This window comes from Canis lupus, chromosome 23 (genome assembly GCF_003254725.2).
Source record: "Canis lupus dingo isolate Sandy chromosome 23, ASM325472v2, whole genome shotgun sequence".
NCBI classification, from domain to species: Eukaryota; Metazoa; Chordata; class Mammalia; order Carnivora; family Canidae; genus Canis; species Canis lupus.
In genome coordinates this window covers 9,942,249-9,960,937 of record NC_064265.1, presented here as the reverse complement: position 1 = coordinate 9,960,937, position 18,689 = coordinate 9,942,249, and the positions used below count along the sequence as shown (strand labels likewise).

Sequence of the window (18,689 nt, the reverse complement as noted above, 5' to 3'; positions counted from 1 at the left end):
CACACACACAGAGCGTGCAAACATAAGCTGGAGGAGAGGCAAGAGGGAGTGGGAGAAGCAGACTCCCCCTGAGCAGAGAGCCAGATGTGGGGCTTGATCCTGGAGGTCCAGCATCATGACCTGAGTTGAACGTAGATGCTCAACCACTGAGCCCAGAGCCCAGGTGCCCCCCCCCCCCAACTAGTTTTTAAAAGGTGGTCCAGTAGATCATTGTGTGTGTGTGTGTGTGTGTGTGTGTGTGTGTGTGTGTGTGTGTGTATGTGTAAGGAAAGCTTTGTGGAAAGAGCAGAGCTAAATCAGGGCTTGAGAAATATGCATGATTTGGATGGTTGGGAGGATGACCCACAGGTGAAGGAGTGAGAATTGTGTGAGCAAAGATGCATTTTTGGGAATGATCTGAGTGGCAGGTTGTAGCACAGAAGTTTTAGATGTCAAATAAGATACAGAAATGTTTGACTCAATTACCTCAAGGAGCCAAAGGCTTTCCAAAGTGAAGTACTTTGACTTCTCTGGAATAAAGGTGATATTAATGCATAATTTTCTTAGTTCACTAGGAAAGATTTCCTAACAAATTTTTCCTCATTTTAAGAACTTCCTCTCATAAATACCACCTTGGGTCCTTAGTAGAAAAAGTACTGTTTGCAAGGCAACAAACACATTTCAAATCAAAATAAGAGTCCTTTATTCCATATTCAGCTAACCAACAACAATTGGAAATAATGTTGATTGGTTTTTTTTTTCAACATTGGACTTGCCGTAGTTCTTTCTCATCCTACGTAGGAAAGTGGTAAGTGAGGAAATCTCAAGACAGCATCAAGTACACTTGTGGGAACAGTGGACAAAACACACACCACGCTGTCAATGGAGAAATAGCCCTAAGCAAAAGCCTAGAAAGGCAAAAAGATGTGTTACATGATAGCCTCACTAGGAATAAATGTTTTATAGGAGGACCGAGGCATATGAAGAGTAGGTGAGAATGAATTCATACACACAGGCTGCAATCTACTGACTAGTGCCCTGAGTGGGAATCCCACTCTGGAAAGACTGCAGTTTCCTGGGAGATTTTCTATGTGTCTCTGTCTTCCAGGTTCTGCCCGTATGACAGAGCCTGGCCATGGCCACTATCATTGGGGTAAAGGAATCTTCTCCACCAGATACTATATTCTACTAGTCTGAGGTACCTCAATGTTTATGGGATTGCTAACTCTTAGTTAAGAATCAATGGGAGGAAGCCATGATGCAACATATCTAACTGTGTCAAATGCTTAATGGGCACCTGTCAACTTCCAAACTTGCTAGGAGGTATAGGGCACTTCTGAGGAAGGAAAAATGCAAACTGAGCCCTGAGGTCAGTTCTTCAACATCAAACTGTCATATTCTCAACTTACTGTTCCTAGCACTTGGAATAAAAAGCCTGACCTTGATGGCCTGTCTCTCCTCAGTTCTCCAATAGGCCAGCAAGTGGATGGTAGGGTCCTTGGAGAAGCAATGTGCCCAGAATGGTTGGGGGACTCCGCAAGAGGTGCTTTGGCATAAATCACTGTCAGAGAGGTGCATGACCTAGGTACTTGACTTTCGTTGTATTTCCTGAAGATGGACATTTCGCTGACATTGTCTTGTGCTACCCACGCTGGTCCTGGGCAGCCCTCAGGCTCCAGGAGCTGCTTCACAAGGCTCACTCAGAATCCACTGTGTGGTTGAAGGCGTGTTGGGACTGCCTCTGCTTCCTGGACGAAACATACAGGTACACAAGAAATGCCAGACACAGCAAGGCCACTGCTGTGAAGAAGGCGAGGATGCCCAGAAAGGCAGGTGGGTCCATAGGCAGTCGGATCAGAGGGCTTTCGGCTGGGATCTGGTTGGTCAGGCTGAGCATGTAGCCCAGAGACCAGGCTATGCTGCTGTTCCCCACCTGTATGGTAGAAAGATGGCTCAGTTCTCAGGGTAGGGTTTGAGTTGGGAATTACACGTGTCACACCATCATCCTCATGAAACACCCACCTGAAACTGCAGTCTAAAGTCAAAGAATTTTCTCACGTTCAGACACTGGCTAGAATCCAGGTCAGTGAGACCACAAAGGCTTGAGGGCCCTATGCTCAGCACCGTGGAGAAAACCGTCAGAGCCCTCACAACCTTGTCACAGCCAAATGGCATAAGGGCACAGTTAACAACAGTGGGAGTTTTTCTACTGTCAGGTACAGAAGTGTCTGTGGCCAAAGAAAGGGTAATGTGCAGTTTACTGAACCCAGGACCAGCTTCTAAGCACAGGGTGTCAGTCTAAATAGTGAACAGGCTGTGTCAATTTCTTATGTTAGTTCCATCAGTTTTTGTTTCCATGTTTTTAGACTGTTTTATTAGGTACAAAAAGTTTCCAATTTGCAATCTTAAGAATGAATTCTGTATCATTATGTTATAATCCTCTGTACCTTGAACAATCCTCTTCATTTTAAAGACTATTTGGTTAGATATTAAATAGCTGTACAGAAAATTTTTTAAATTTTTTTTAATTACCATTTCTTTGGGTTGCCTGATAGTTAAATTTTTAAAAAATTTTTAATCTTTCCATGTCCTTATGCTTAACGTCTAAGGGTTTCTCTTATAAACACCATATGTTTGATTTTTAAAAATACAATCTGCAATATTTGTGTTTTAACTGGTAAGTTTAATCAATTTATGATTATTGTCATTATTGATATATTTGGACTATTACTTCCTAGTATCTTAGTTTTAAATTTTCAGTTCTACTTTCCTTCTTCTATATTTTTTTCTTTTCTTGCCCTAAAAATGATATTCATATATGAAGTCCCCCTTTATAAGATGGACATTTTAGGCCACTCTTATGACCCCTTACCTGCTCTCTTCACATTGGATATTAGCAATACTGAATTTTGGGTTGTTATGTATGGATGGACTCTTCTCTTTTACTTTTCTTCGGTGTAAGTTTTCTTTTTTTAAATATATATTTTAAGCCACCACATAATTTATTTTTACTGCCTATATTTTTACAACCCTTGGATTTATATCTCTTATTATTTGATTATTTCCTCCAAAAATATTTTTGATATCTTTGTGTGGCATATTTTCTCTTTATGCCTTCACATTTGAATACTAATTTGGCTGTATATAAACTTCTTTATGAATAAAGGAAAGGGACTTGAAAGCTGGAATTCTATATCCATCCAAACTGGTATCCAAGGGACGTCATGTTCCATTCTTATAATGTATTTTCCTGCTAATTAGATTCATTAGAAGCAAAGCTTAGAGAGTGCATGCCCACCAACAGTCCTTATATGTCTCCAGACAGCCTTATCTTTTTGTAGATGACTCAATTTTATTTATGTAAAAGTAGACAGTCACAGCCATAATGCTGGTTATTGATTGGTTAAATCTAATTATTGCTAAAGCTAATATTGAGTAGACTGACTTCAGGCTTTATATCAGCTATTCCTGAAATGAGAAAATTCTCCTCAAACCTAAATGAGAACATAGTGCTGGGTGAGTCCTGCCTGAAAGCAAGGTCTGGAGGGTGACAGCTATGATTCCAGCTTTAGGCCATCCTGAACACTTGACAGTAAATACAGTGACCTCAGGCACATTCCGAGAGAAGCTCTTACCTCTTGTTTGCTGTAAATCCCTAATACCCTAAGAGAGAGCATTTACCCTGACATCTGCATAAAATGGAGAGCAGTTAGTTACCATCCTCTTAAAAAAAATTGCTGCTCTATTTAAAGCTTCTTTTCTGGATGAAGTCTGATCCTTACAATATTTATATCTCTCAACAAACATTTAGTAAACCCCTTCTAGGTTCTTGCTCTGTGCTGAATGCTAGGAATATGAAGATAATACAACAGGTCCTGCCCTTGTGGTGCTCAGGGTCTGTGAGCTCTTGGCCTCTGTTCCTTCACTCATGTGGAAGGGTCTCCAGTGACACCTTCTCTGAATTCTCCACTATCTCTTCTAGAAAGCTCACAAGGGATCAAAGGCTCATCAGCTTCCCTTCAGCAAACTGAAATCACCAATACCCTCATAATTTCTACATTTCTTTCATGTATATATGCACAATACCTTTAAAAGGAAGAGGAGAAAACAACCTGTGCCTTGACTTACTTCTTTTTTAAAACGTATTTGGGGCCAGGTCTCCTCGGTGAATCTGTATCCATTTACAAGCAGGTGGTAGATATAGTGGGCTGAGAAGCAGTAGGAGCGGGCATATACCTCATCAAACCTAGGAAGCCGCAGTGGGAGCTAAAGAGGCAATTCCAAATAGGTGAGGCAGGCATATTTGAAAATGCATGTTTCAGAACAATTTTAAAGAATCTCATCACCTAGAATTTCATAATACCATCACCATAAATATTCCAGTTGTACCATACCATAATGAAAATACCTCTAGGGAGTATCATGCTTCTTCTGTATCACATACTGTTGTAACCATTGTGCCCATGGTCAGAACATTAGTTCACAATGTGGGTACGAGGTAGGTTCCTTATTACCACATTTTGTGGATGTGGTGAAAGTAGAACGGCATAAGGTCCAAATTCAGAACAAACGTACACATGTACACAAATGGAATATATTCAACTCCACTTACTGTTTCATACTGATGCTGCCCTTTTCTCTGTAAATACTGACCTGACTCCAGCTTTCAGAGCAGAGATCCCAGGTGCTTGAGTTGAAGGCGTTCAGGGAAAAGCTCCCTGAAAGATTGAAAGCACTGACTGTGTAGTAGAATCCTGCAAAAGCCTGGAAGGGGGTAGCACAGAAGAAAGTCAGTTCTCAGAATGGCATGTAATATGGAGCTTCAGGGTGGGGAATAAGAAAGTGGGAAACAGATCAGCAGAAGAGAAACAAATGTGAGAGCTAAATCTTCAATGGGGGAAAAAAGGAATCTTTTAGTGATTTTTGCTCTTACCACGAATGCCCCTTTAACTTTTGGCTGGTAAACCCCATCAAAGGAACAAGCTTCTTGGTCATGGCAAGCTTCGAAGTCAAACAAGGAAGCCACCTTTTCCCTACACAGTGATGGGTTCCCGGTTCCTTCAAAAGTGATGATGTCATCAGGATCATAATTTTCAGGCCTCAGGTCTGCTGTGCACAGGCTGTCAAATATGTAGTCCCCAGTGAAGGTGGTGACATAATTCTGAGGGTAACAGGGGTTGATGATACTGGTTTTGATGGGAGAATTCTGGAGGAATGAGAGGGAGGGTGTCAGAAACTACTCTTTTGTGGAGGGCCAAGTGTTTCCCTTTTGCAAATCTTCACTATTGTTACCCTCCCATGCCAAGAGAGATATGGATGAAAAAACATGCCATTTTGTGTCAGTGTGTACTTGAAGGCAACTGTCAGGTTGTCTTGAGAACTCTACTGGGGGTGGGTGAATAGTTACCCTGCACCAGGCACAAGGTTAGGCTCTTGCTCACATTATCTGACCCACCCCTTAAGGCAGTCCTATGAAACAGATTGTATGAAATTCATTTTGATGGGAAAACAAGATATGTTTAGATTAATTGATCATTTTGAATAGAAGATCACCTATCCAGTTAACAAAATAATCCAAAGGGTTATAAATAAGTATATTATGAAAATTTTTTTTTTTTACTTATTATGAAAATTAAGGTTCCATCCCAACCACTTCTAGCCACCAGATCCCTCCCTAGAAGTAACCTTTATTGCCAATTTTTGTCATTTCCTACCAGAGATACTTCTTATATGCATATGCAAATATCTTTATTTTCCCCCTTCTTTCTTTTTCTAAAAAGTATAAATGGTAGTACTCTATACACACTGTTTTGCCCTTTTATTACTTAAAAATATATCTTTCACATCTTTTCCATTGTACATACAGAATGGCCTCCTCTTTTTAGTAGCTGTATAGCACTCCACTATACAAATATTCCTTGGATAAGGAATCTCCTCTATGTGAATATTTAGATGGTTTCCAATCATTCTGCTTTTATAAACAATGGTCCAACAAATATCCTTGTTACATATAAATCTTTGATCCATTTGTAATTTATTTGGTGTAAAGATTGTAGTAGGGAACCTGACTTTACTTTTTTCAAATGACTATCCAATATTTTATCTACTGGTGAAAAAATATTCTTCTTATGCTAAATTCTAAATATTCTTGGTCCTATTTATGGACTCTCTTTTCTAAGATATTGGATTAGAACTCTGTCCAATTTCAAAGTCACCAAGCATCTCCTGTAGTAAAGTCTTGACTCACAATATTTTTTTCTAACTCTTCAGTTTAGTGATGCAGGAAATTGAGGTACACAACAATTTAATACAACCATTTAACAAAGACCAGTGACAGGACTCCACACATAGGCCTACAGAAGTCCAACACTCATCCAGTGTAGCTCAAATCTGTGTCCTCCAGGAAGGTCTTGTAATGACTAAGTCTGTGGAGGCAGCAAACAGGCTCCTTTCTGATTCAATAGTATGAAAAAAATGATTTCAAAAATTAATATTTCTAATTTGTAACATGTCACACCAGGGTCACTCTATGGCTGAAATATTGGTTTAAAAGGGGGGTGGAGAAATCAATCAGATGGTTATTTAATTTCCCCCTCCAAATCTGACATACTTTTTAAATCATTAAAACACAATAAATTATTTCTGGCTTGGTCTGGAGAAGAAGCAAGAGAATATCAATTATCTTTGGCTTGGAACATAGAAGCAGCTCAGGAAAGATTATTTCTATGATCTTTTTGGAGTTTAAATGATTTGTGATGGCATTCTTAAAATATAATTTGCCAATGGTCCAAGTTGCTCAGGCCCTCAACTTTCAACAAATTTACTCTGAATAGTGTTTGCACAGCACTGGCACTAACGGGTCAACCATTAGGCTTGAGAGCAACTAAGTCCACTAGAAAACTACAGTATATCTTGATCTTAGAGAAATCTCCCCAAAAGTGGAAAAATAGCGATAGGGACTCTCCCTAATAGTGACAGAAACTGGGATCCCTGGGTGGCGCAGTGGTTTGGCGCCTGCCTTTGGCCCAGGGCGTGATCCTGGAGACCCAGGATCGAATCCCACATCAGGCTCCCGGTGCATGGAGCCTGCTTCTCCCTCTGCCTATGTCTCTGCCCCTCTCTCTCTCTCTCTCTCTGTGACTATCATAAATAAAAATTAAAAAAAAAATAGTGACAGAAACTATTAAAAACACATACAAAGAAGCAAATTTAAAAGGAAGGTACAAGACCAAAAATGAAAACTATGTTTTTTGAAGGATACAAACCATGAACTAAATAATTGGAAGGATATTTTTAAATCCTATATAGGAATTTATAACATTATCAATAAGCAAATTTTTTTTACCAAATTAATTTTCACTCACTGCAACCATAATCATAATCTCAATGAAAAAATTCCATTTTGTCACTACTTAAAATGTTTTGAAGTTCAGAATAAATGTCTGAGAGTAGAAAAAAAAAACTGCAACTAGAATAGTTGGCTCAAAAATGGGAACATGGATGAATTGAATAGGAAATTCAGAAACAGATCCTCCTTATCCACGGACTTATTAATAGAATGTCTCAGAATCCCTGAAATTATCAGATTGTCATCACAACATTGTTGGTGGGAATCTGGATGGTTTTTAACTTTTTGGAAGATCGCCTATTTATTCACTTATATAAAAAATATACATATTCTTCAAGTCTATCCTGTAGAAGCAAAATCACTAGTTCATAAGGTCATATGCACAAGAAGCTTCACTGCATTAAGATTGCTGCAGCAAAACAGGACATAGCCTGATGTCCATCAAGATAGGAATAGTTGACAAATTGTGAAATACTAAAAGGTAAAGAAAGTAAGTTAGAGATTGATCTGGAAAGTCTAGAACAACAACGTATCAAGCTGTGAACAGGGAAGACATTTGGTGAATAGGGTTGGAAAGAGATTCTTTCATTTTTACTTTAATGTTTTAGGCAGTTTGACATTTTTACAATAAAAATGTACTTTCTTTTATAATAAAATGCCCAATTCAGTTTTTCTTTTTAAATAATGATATCTGGAATATTATGTGTCCATTTAAATAATAACTTCAAAGGATACTGAACAACAGAGGAAACTGCTCATGATTTACTGTTACGTAAAAGAAAAAACTGGATACAGGGATCCCTGGGTGGCGCAGCGGTTTGGCGCCTGCCTTTGGCCCAGGGCGCGATCCTGGAGACCCGGGATCGAATCCCACGTCGGGCTCCCGGTGCATGGAGCCTGCTTCTCCCTCTGCCTGTGTCTCTGCCTCTCTCTCTCTCTCTCTCTCTCTCTGTGACTATCATAAATAAATTTAAAAAAAAAAGAAAAAAAAAGAAAAAACTGGATACAAAATTATATATACTATATGAAGCCAAATTTGTAAATATACTTATTCCTGCATGAAAAAAACTGGAAGAAAAAAAAAAAACGAAGAAAATGCAGTATGTTTATGGTAGTTAATTCTAGGTTTTTTTGTTTTGTTATTTATATTTTTCCTTTTCTAAATGCAAACATGTCTGTTTTCATTCAACATGTTTGTCTTTAAAAACAAAAGAAAAAACTTTTAGGGAGCTTGGGTGGCTTAGTCAGTTAAGCATCTCAGGTCATGACCTCAGGGTCCTGGAAATGAGTCAGTCAGGTCAGGCTCCCGCTCAGTGGGGAGCCTGCCTCTCCCTCTCCCTCTGCTGTCCCCCACCTCCCCTACCTCCTCGCTTGTGCTCTCTGGCTCTATCTCTCTGTCAAGAGAATGGATAAAATCTTTTTTAAAAATGAAAAAAAGAAAAAACTTTCTTAAAGAGGGAAAGAAAGACAGTGAATGCATGTCTCTGGCCTCCTACAGGCTGTCAGAGACTCCAGCTCAGGGCAACTAAAGGCTTGTTCATACAAAAACAGTTTGCAAAGCGTATTTCTAGGTACCATTCTCATCACACTGTGACAGATAAGGAAACCAGATCCAGACTAGTGGAATTTACTCAGCCAGTGTTCATGATGCAATCTTTATGAACCTCCTAAGTTGGGGCTTGGCAGTATGTATTTGGCACATGAAAGTATTGGTTAGGCAGGTCTGGACATGCATTTGTGGGTGATCCTCAGCACACCTGGATCCTTCCCCTCACCTGAGTCAGAAGGCTTTGAGGGCATCCAGAGGTTACCAGGCAAATTGGAGAGCTGTCCTCATCCCTGCGGGCTGACTGTCTGTAGTAGAGGCTGGGGTCTCCCACATGCCCCAGGCCTGAGCTCAAACCTTGAGTCCTACGTTTCTCAAACACAAATGAGACCTCAGACAGGTGGAGTATTTGCTGCTCTACTGTATATTCTTGGATGCATAATCATTCTTTAATAAACATTATAAAAATAAAAACTCACAAATAAATATTCTTCAGGGCCAGCCAAATATAAGAGGTTAGCTTCTTTGACCTTAATTCACCCTGGGAAGAGGATTTCACCTGCCTTTCTCCTGATATAAGTTTAGAGGAGCCCCTGCTCTCCACCCTTGCCAGGACCAGAGCTGGAGGGAGGGGCATTAAGCATTGCTAGAAATAAAAAGAGATGGAGAAAAGAGGTGTTTCCAGAACTTCTGTCCTAGAAAGTAACGTATTGGCTGAAGTATGTTAGTGAGCAAGTGGGGTGGAGTGGTGGTTATAGAAACCTTGCTAGGGAGGATTGACAGGGTTCCCTGTGGAGCTTGGTTTGGCCAATTAGGGGTGGTGTGTCTGGGGTGGGCACTGGGTCTCTGAAGCCCCAAGGACCATGTGCAGTGTCTCCCACTCTGTTCTTCCCAGGCAGTGCCCAGCCTCCAACACACACCACACTAATGTTGAGTTTACCTTGTTGACAGACTTCTAGCTGATGTCTGCAGTAGCCATCTGTGCCATGGAATAGTTACCATGTGATTGACCAATGTGATGGAATTCTGTTACTCCACAATCCCACCATATAAAGGCCATCAAGCCTGCCTAATATAGGCCCATCTAAAAAGAGGCTGAGCCTGGGGAAGGCTCAGTCCTCTCCCGTCAGCAAATATTTCTCTTGGAATCACTTTTATTATTTTGTCTGTACTCAAGGGAGTTGAAAAATGCTCAGGCTTATTTAGCTATTGGTTTTAAACAGTTTGTGTCCATAAAGGGATCCCAGGTCTTGAATCATTTATAAAACATCTGGTGCCCTGGAATTTCCCTAGATTTCTGATTCAGATTCACTGGAATTGGTCAATACAAAGAGAGAGAGAGAGAGAGAGAGAGAGAGAGAGATCTAGGACCCCCATGAGTGAACTGGATAATGTTCTTGTTTCTATCCACATTCTATTTTTTAAAGATTTTTATGCATTTATATGAGAGCGAGCGAGTGAGCATGAGCATGGGGAGGGGCAGAGGGAGAAACAGACTCCCCACCGAACAGGGAGGCATGAGCTCTATCCCAAAACCCTAGGATCATGACCTGAGCTGAAGGCAGACACTTAACCAACTGAGCCACCCAGGCCCCTATCTATCCACATTCTAATTGAAGTGGAAAGGACAGACACCAGAAGGCAAGGCACCCTCCCCTTAAGACCCCCAAGGGAACACCTGCTGTACCCCCACCTCCCCGCCCCAGCTCAGGTACCTGAAGGAGCATTGCCAGAAACCTCTTCTCAGCCTCGTTCCTGCCGTAGCACTGGAAGCTATGTGTGTAGAGTGTGTACACATAGCCGTACAGGGACACTTTCATGATGCTGCTGGTGTTCAGCCCTACCTTCTCTCCAGCCGCAAAAGATATTTGAGTGGAGGCACCACCTAAATCCAGGGCACCTATGGTCTCCACTCCATTTGGATGCACCCACATATGCCACAGGTTCTTCTGCACAGTGGGAAAAGGAAGCAAGAGAAAAGTCGAGAGGCACCATCTCTGTTTGCCCAGGGCTTTCCACCCAAGATCCATATCTTATTGCTAAAAAGTATGACATGGGGAACATTTGGGGGTCAAATCTCTCCTTTATTTCAAGGGTGGTGACCTCAAATGCTTTCAGAGGCTGGGCAGGCAACACAAATGGGTGAAGCAGATTAGGTGTAGACAATTGCCATGCAAAATGTGAGTCCATTGTGACCAGTGCTTCCAACTTTTAGGGGGGCCAGGGTTCAGGACAAACTAGAAATGTCGATTTTTATGTGAAATTTCTAAAATATTAACTGCTGGCAATTAATTAAAATTAAAGAATATATTTGAGGGGGAACAAAATAAGTCTTGGGCAGGATATGGTTTATGCCCTCTATAACATGGGGATTATCTCTTGGAGTTAACTTTTCTTTGAACAAGGGGCAGGGCATGTGGGGACTGCAATATAAGGGACCTGGGGACACAGGATGGGTTGGGAAGCCTTGAGGGTTCCAGAAATTTCAGAGAGTTGTGGAGCTTTGGGAAGGATCCTTCTCCAACTACCCTTCAAAAGACTCAGAAGCTTTAGATTTAGATTCCACCCCCACCCCAACCTCCAATTTCTTATCAGCTAGTAAGTGATGTTATTCCATCTGCTCTATGCATTTGGTCCTGTTTAGATGCAATGTTTTTGCCCCAGCTCTATGTGTTTTGTCTTAGCTATTGTCTCATAGGTATTTCCTTAATGCATTGTATGATAGGGATGACACAGGACAGATGCCCCCTTCAGCATGCACCTCTGCTTTAAGTGGCCACCCACAGGGGACAGGATAAATAGCAAGATTAAAAACCATGCATTTATTTTCACACACCTCCAGGAAATTTCCCATTAAATAGTTGGCTGTAATCCATCCATATATCCCTTCCTCTTGCCCAGAAATGATTTGAGCACCCCTAAAATCAAAGGGCTGGGACTTGAAGTAGTTTTGGATGCTTGTAAGGACTTCATTAGCTGCTGATTCATTTTGTAACCTATGCAAGGCACAGAACACAAAAGGCTAAGTGCCTGGACAAGAGATTCTTAAAATAATCTCAGGTGAAAGGTAAACCTCCCCACCCCTCTGCTGGCAGGGAAGGTTTTCCAGATGTGTGCAAAAATGGCAACCCTTTTGCAAGTTGAAGCCTCCTAGGCAACCGTGAAGGCAGATTCACTTGTTACCTGTCAAACTGCCAATCAGAAAAATAACTTCAAGTAAAAATACCTCTTGTCCTTTCCTCCCTTACCTGTTCCCATCCCATTCTGTAGCAACCAGCTAAACAAAAGAGGCTCCTGCTTAATCACCATTGCTCTCAGATCAGCACAGGAAAGGGAACTGTGAAGCCATAGGGGTGGCATAAGTAATCTGTTGGGGGGACCATATATAAAGGAACCCTCATCAGGCCAGAAGGAAGTGGGATCTTAGGAGGAGGGAGGAAAAGAAGAGGCTTGAGTTTTCAGCAGTCCCTGTTTTGCTCTTCATCATGAGGGGATATGATGGCCATCACGGTCATCATTGGAATGAAATCCATCAGTGTATTGAGCCATGGAAGACTGGCATTTCTATATTACCCATGACATAGTACTATAATATTCATTTGCTGCCATTTTACCTTATAGAAGAAGATTCACTTGGCAAAAGATTATTTTACCTTTCATCAGTGGATTAAGAAAGCCAGGGGCATTGACTCACTCTTGGCTCAAGAAAAAATAGACATGCTACAAGCTGAAGTTCATTCTAATTCAGCAGCAAATTATCACTGCTTGGAAAATAATTCAAAAGTTTTCCTAGTTTTATCAGTTTCCATCCCAGAGGGTTCTCATTAATTGCTTTTTAAAAAATATTTGAAAAAAATAAAAAATAAAAAATAAAAAAAATAAAAAATAAAAAATATTTGATTTTTCTAGCAATTAAAATGTCAGCTAGTTCCTCAGAAAGAAAGGATCACCATCAGAAGATTTTACAAGGAGGAGTTAATATTTAGTTTATTCAAATGGGACATTCACTGTGTTCCTAAGTGGTGAACTTTCTGTTACATGGTTTTTGTCATGGGCTATTCTATGGTTTTTGTTGTGGGCTATTTTATGGTTTTTGTCATGGGTTATAAATCACAGAGTCTTTTAATTATTCCTCACTGGGAAGACTGGGAGAAAAAGGAGTTAAAAAAAAAAAAGTTGAGTGCTTTGTTTCTATAAGAAAGAAAACACAGAAGGAAGGAATTTCTATATCATTTCTATTTCAGGTAAACACAACAGTTTTGAAACACACTGTAGATTTCAAGAGAAAGCAAAGAAATCCAACTTTCTCCCACATTCTACTTGGCCAACCAGGACATAGGAGTAGAAACAAGGAGAGGAAAACCACAAGAAAAAGGCCCAATCCAACTGAGGGTGCTCCCTGATGTATTTTAATGATCATGTTAAAGTGGCTCTGTTTGTTTGTTCCTATGTATCTTCCTCATGCCCACACATACAATTTTATGTTACTGGCATCAGAGACAAAGTGGCTTTGAAGCAGGACGAATGTCATCTTTGGGGGCTAATGCCTTATTTTCAAAGTTTGGAGCAGCCTCTACCCTGGGTATAGATTAAAGTTTGATTAAAAAAAAAACTATTTTTCTTTTATTTCAAGGTCAAGGAAATTAAATAGTGGGGAAAAAAAAAAAAAGAGAAAGGTCACTTAAAACCAGTGCAACTGGGGTAAAAGTCACGGTTGCAAATTTAATAGGATCTGCTTAATTGAATGAAATGAGCTGTTTGTTTCCTAATAGTTCAAAAGACTTTGGGAATAGCAGAAATTCTACTATTTAAAGCAGATTCAGTGACATTGTGTGCATGGGTAGAAGCAACATAACTATGAGCCGCATTCAGTGGAGCTAGGTGCGCACAGGTATCAAAGGCCCAGGCATCAAACACAGTTTTCACTTTTCTAAAAAACAAGAGGTGCACCCCATGAGATTTCATCTTCCCTTCCTTTCTTCCAGAGTTCTCAAGAAAATCACCAAGTGGGAGGGAATCCATTTAGAACTATTTCTTTCTGTGTATTAAAATAAAGACTGAAAGTTTCCCTGCTTTTGAAGCATAAATTTATGGCAGAATATAGGTTTCTTTCTTTCAGATTTGTTCCCAGAAATAGAGTTACATTCTTGGCAGGGTTCAACACATTCCTGGCTATTTTGCTCAGGTGGGGCTCCATGGGCCAGTCCAGCCCTTACCTCAGCAAGCGCATCCCAGCTGTGGCCCCTAGGTAAATGCGGGTGGATCTATGGAGGTGGCCTGGAATCTGTCCCTGGACTTTTTGCATGCAATCCTCAAAGGCTTTGGGGACATCTTGGGGATTTTTCCCATAGCTGGAGATCCCAGAGCCTGAAGAGCAAGCAGTCAGTACTTCTTAGCATTTCCAGGAACCAATAAGAGCAGTACAACTTCTAAATAAAAAAAAAAACAAATCAGCTTTGGAAATTAATGGGTTTAAGTAGGGGGTTGAAAACAAGTGGATATGCTAAGTCACATGTGGTCACACTGAGGAGTCAACTCCCAAAATGTGGAAAGAAGGAATTACAAAAGTGAAAAATGAACCAGGATCTGCTTAAGAAAAAGGTCTCATTATGGAAATTTCAAATATAAATAAAAGTAGGGAGAATAGTATAATGAACCCCATTGTACCCATCTTCCAGCTTCCACAATGATCAACTCTTGTTTCATCTGCTCTCTCTCCTCACAGATCAAACTGCAGAAACATCATTTCATTCTCTAGATGTTTCACTAAAAGACAGAAAGTTGTTTTTTTTCCCCCCCCAGAGACAATCAATCTTATTGGCCTTTTGCTTCTCTAGTATCCTTTCACACTACTTGCCTTTGGTAAGTTCACTTATTTTTTGTTTTGTTTTTAAAGATTTTATTTTATTTTTTTATTTTTTTTATAAAGATTTTATTTTTAAGGAATCTCTATCCTCAATGTGGGGCTTGAACCTACAACCCCAAGATCAAGAGTCACACTCTACCAATGGAGCCAACCAGGCACTCCATTAAGTTCATTTTTTGACAGAACTTCCACCAAATAGGTTTAGAGACACAGTGAAAGGTAGAACAGGAAAAATGGAACAAAAATTCAAATCTGTGTCCCATGTGTTCAGACAGAGGGGGAAAAAGGAATCTTGTCATGACTTATCTTCACGAAACATTTTAGTGTAACTATATATAATTTAACAAGATATCATCTTAAACATTAAATGTAATAAAGCACCAAAAGTCCACATTTGTAAATTTCAAGAAGTAACATACGTAGAGAGACATATGACCCAAACAAACCCATGACAGACTTCCTCAGTTTGGTCAGAAATCTCTATGAAGGGATGCCTGGGTGGCTCAGCGGTTGAGCATTTGCCTTCAGCTTAGGGTGTGATCCCGGAGTTCTGGGATCGAGTCCCACTTTGGGCTCTCTGCATGGAACCTGCTTCTCCTTCTGCCTGTGTATCTGCCTCTCTCTGTGTATGTCTCATGAATAATTAAATAAAATATGTAAAAAAAAAGAAATCTCCATGCAGCTGAAATGAACCATCACAAAAAGAACGGAAAATGAGTTAGGCCAGAATTCTTTTAAGGAAGCATAACCACTGTTCTATTATTATGCCTATAAAAATTAAAAATAATCCCTAATAGAATCAAATTCCAGTGAAGGTGCACATTCCTCCATATTCATATTTTTTCTCCCCTCTCACTCCCCCATCCCCTCTTTCTACCTAGTTTGTATGAGTTAGAGTCCAAATAAATTCCACCCATTGCAGTTGGCTGGTATGTCTCTTAAGTCTCTTTTATCTGTAAGTTCCATCCTCCCTTTCAAATTTTCCCTTGAATTAAAAAAAAATTGTCCTTGCAATTTCTTTTTTTTTTTTTTAAGATTTTATTTATTTATTCATGAGAGACACACAGAGAGAGGCAGAGACGCAGGGAGAGGGAGAAGCAGGCTCCATGCAAGGGAGCCCAATGTGGGCCTGAGCTGAAGGCAGACGCTCAACCGCTGAGCCACCCAGGCGTGCCCTGTCCTTGCATTTTCATTTGTCCTATAGAGTTTTCCACAGCCTAGAATTTGCTGACTGTATCCCTATGGTTCATGTAACATGTTGTTTAGTCCAGGCTTCTCCAATAAATTGGTAACTGAACACAGAGGCCCAATCAGATTCAGGTTTGGACTTTTTTAGAAGAAATAATTTATAGGGATTAGTGTGCACTTCTAGTACGAGGTACACGGGTCTAGTTGCTTCTCTTTGTGCTGTGAGCAGGCATCAGAGATCACTGTTTAGACCCATTAGCCCAATAGGGTTTATGAAATGGTGATGTTTTATCTCCATCTTTCTTGCTTATTACCTAAATGCTTTCATAAGAAGAAAATTTCTCTCTCGTTAACTATTTGGTTACCCTACAGTACAGTTTGTACAGGGAAGGCAGGATAAGTGCTTGAGTATTTCCCCTTCACCAGCTAAGAAATAAATATTGCATGTCCTATATCCTAATTTATCCAGTGAGGGATTTTATTTGTTTGCTGCATATCTTTAGGATCATATGAATTTGAATATATAGTTGATGTGTTTCGATTCATTGCAATTATTATTATTATTTTTTCATTTTTTAACCCTTTATTTTTATTATTTTTTTAAAATAATAAAATAATAAACTTAAAAATAATAAATTTATTTTTATTGGTGTTCAATTTACCAACATAGAGAATAACACCCAGTGCTCATCCCGTCAAGTGCCCCACTCATTGCAATTATTATTCTTATTGATGGTCCCATTGTTGGGCAGTAGAGTTCTCTTCAACATGACTCCTGAGTCCTTTAGATATGATCCCAGAAACCTTTGAGAGCTCCTTTGCTCTCTGATATTAGATGTGTGATCTTACACACTTCTTGCCCTGACTCTGGAATCAGCCATTTCTCCAAGGAGTCCTGGCTTCTTTTTTTGAGTATGGTATTTAGCGTCTAAAATTTGGAAGCCTTTTCAGAAGACAGACCTAGGAGAAACTTTGTTTTGAGAGAAAAATGCATCATGAGTTCTTTTGGTACTTCTACTTCAAAGCTATAGGTTTTCACTTCAGTTGATCTTTACTTTCTTTTTCCTATGCTAAGAATCCTGTTTCCCAGCAACTCCAACTGAAGAACTCACTTGCTTTATTTCACAATCCACCCACAAGGCTCTTAGTATGACAATACTAGTACTGCCACCAACTGTATGGTTATTGAAAACAGTTTAAGATATATTTTTTAAGTTCTTTTTGTCCTTAAGGTATATCCCATTAGGCATTATGGACTCTATGTATAGCATCCATAAATAAAAATTTTCTTGAAATACATATATATGTATGCTAATCTGTCGGCACATTGACTGTGGCTGCTTTTGTGCTAAAGTGGCAGAGTTGAATGGCCAACAAGTAACAAATATTTATCATCTAACTCTTTACAGAAAAAATTTGCTATTCTAAGAGTTTATAGTTTGTAGGCATCTCTAGTTTAATCTGCCTAAAACCAAATTCTTTAATCCCTGCTATGTTTCCAACTGACCCACTCCCACTGTTCCCCTCTCAGGAAGTGGTACCATCATGCATGCAATTGCTCAGGTCACAACTAGTGCTCAGGCATCACCAACTTAAACACTTCACATTGAATCTATCATAAAATTTTGTTGGCTCTACTTTCAAAATACTTCTCAAACCTGAGCACTTCTTCCACCCTTCCTCAGAACCATGCTAGATCACAGTTTCTTAATCTCGGCACTACTGACACTTGGGGCTGGATAAAATTCTTTGTTGTGGGGCTGTCTTGTACATTGTTTAGCAGCATCCCTGGCCTCTATCACTAGGTGCCGCCAACCCCAGTAATGACAATAAAAAATGTCCTTAGGCATTGTTAAATGTTCCCTGGGGAACACTGCCCCCAAATTACCTCACACTGACAAGCACAGTCTCAGCCAGACCACTACAGTGTCATAACTTTATGCATCATAACATGCACTGCTCTGATAGTCCTGGTTTCCTTGATTCTTTTTTTAAATATTTTATTTATTTATTTATGAGAGACATAGGCAGAGGGAAAAGTGGGCTCCTCACAGGGAGCCCAATGTGGAACTCGATCCCCAGACTTGGGATCATGCCCTGAGCCAAAGGCAAACCCTCAACCACTCACTGAGCCACCCAGGCATCCTGGTTTCCCTGCTTCTGATCTCAGCCTCTGACTACATGTTCCACAACCAGAGTGCTCTGTTAAAAGTATAAGTCATACCCATTTTAGTTCCTTGACTAGGATCCTCTAATGGCTTCACAGTATGCTCTGACGGAAATGCATCTGAGTACAAGTCAAACCTCTCACTGCTCTCAAGGTCCTCTATGAGCTGCCTTCGACCATAGCTCTGGCCTCATTACTTACCTTGCTTCCTCTTATTCATTCTGCTCTGCCACACCCGTCCCTTTGCCTTTCCTAGAAGATGCTGAGCAGCTTCCACCCCTGGCTTTTCTGCTTGCCAGGCACGTCCTTCTCGCAAAAATGCTCACACTCTCCTTTCACTTTTGCCTGTATTTAACTACCCCCTCCTTTGTTCTTCCCTGACCATCCTGTCTAAATAAATATGATCAGGGATGCCTGCACAGCTCAGTCAGTTAAGCATATGCCTTTGGCTCAGGTCATGATCCCAGGGTCCTGGGATGGAGTTCTGTGTTGGGGTCCCTGCTCAGTGGGGAGCCTGCTTGTCCCTCTCCCTCTGCCTGCAGTTTCCCCTGCTTATGCTCTTTCTCTGCCAAATAAATAAATAAATAAACAAACA

General features: G+C 40.3%; 1 protein-coding gene across 3 annotated transcripts in view; it reads right to left on the bottom strand.

The window, feature by feature from the left end:
- Positions 1-658: 658 nt before the first annotated feature.
- Positions 659-18,689, bottom strand: part of ENTPD3 (ectonucleoside triphosphate diphosphohydrolase 3) — a 33,235-nt gene continuing 15,204 nt past the window's right edge. For 2 of the 3 annotated variants that reach the window (XM_025461202.2, XM_049100139.1), the window contains 7 exons: positions 14,090-14,240; positions 11,710-11,869; positions 10,589-10,822; positions 4,913-5,185; positions 4,633-4,743; positions 4,108-4,245; positions 659-1,912 (listed from right to left, as the gene is read on the bottom strand). In XM_025461202.2, the coding sequence (XP_025316987.1) occupies positions 1,676-1,912; positions 4,108-4,245; positions 4,633-4,743; positions 4,913-5,185; positions 10,589-10,822; positions 11,710-11,869; positions 14,090-14,240 (1,304 nt within the window). In that variant the 3' untranslated portion in view covers positions 659-1,675. The remainder of the gene's footprint in view (positions 1,913-4,107; positions 4,246-4,632; positions 4,744-4,912; positions 5,186-10,588; positions 10,823-11,709; positions 11,870-14,089; positions 14,241-18,689) is intronic. The other variant, XM_049100140.1, reaches the window with a different exon arrangement.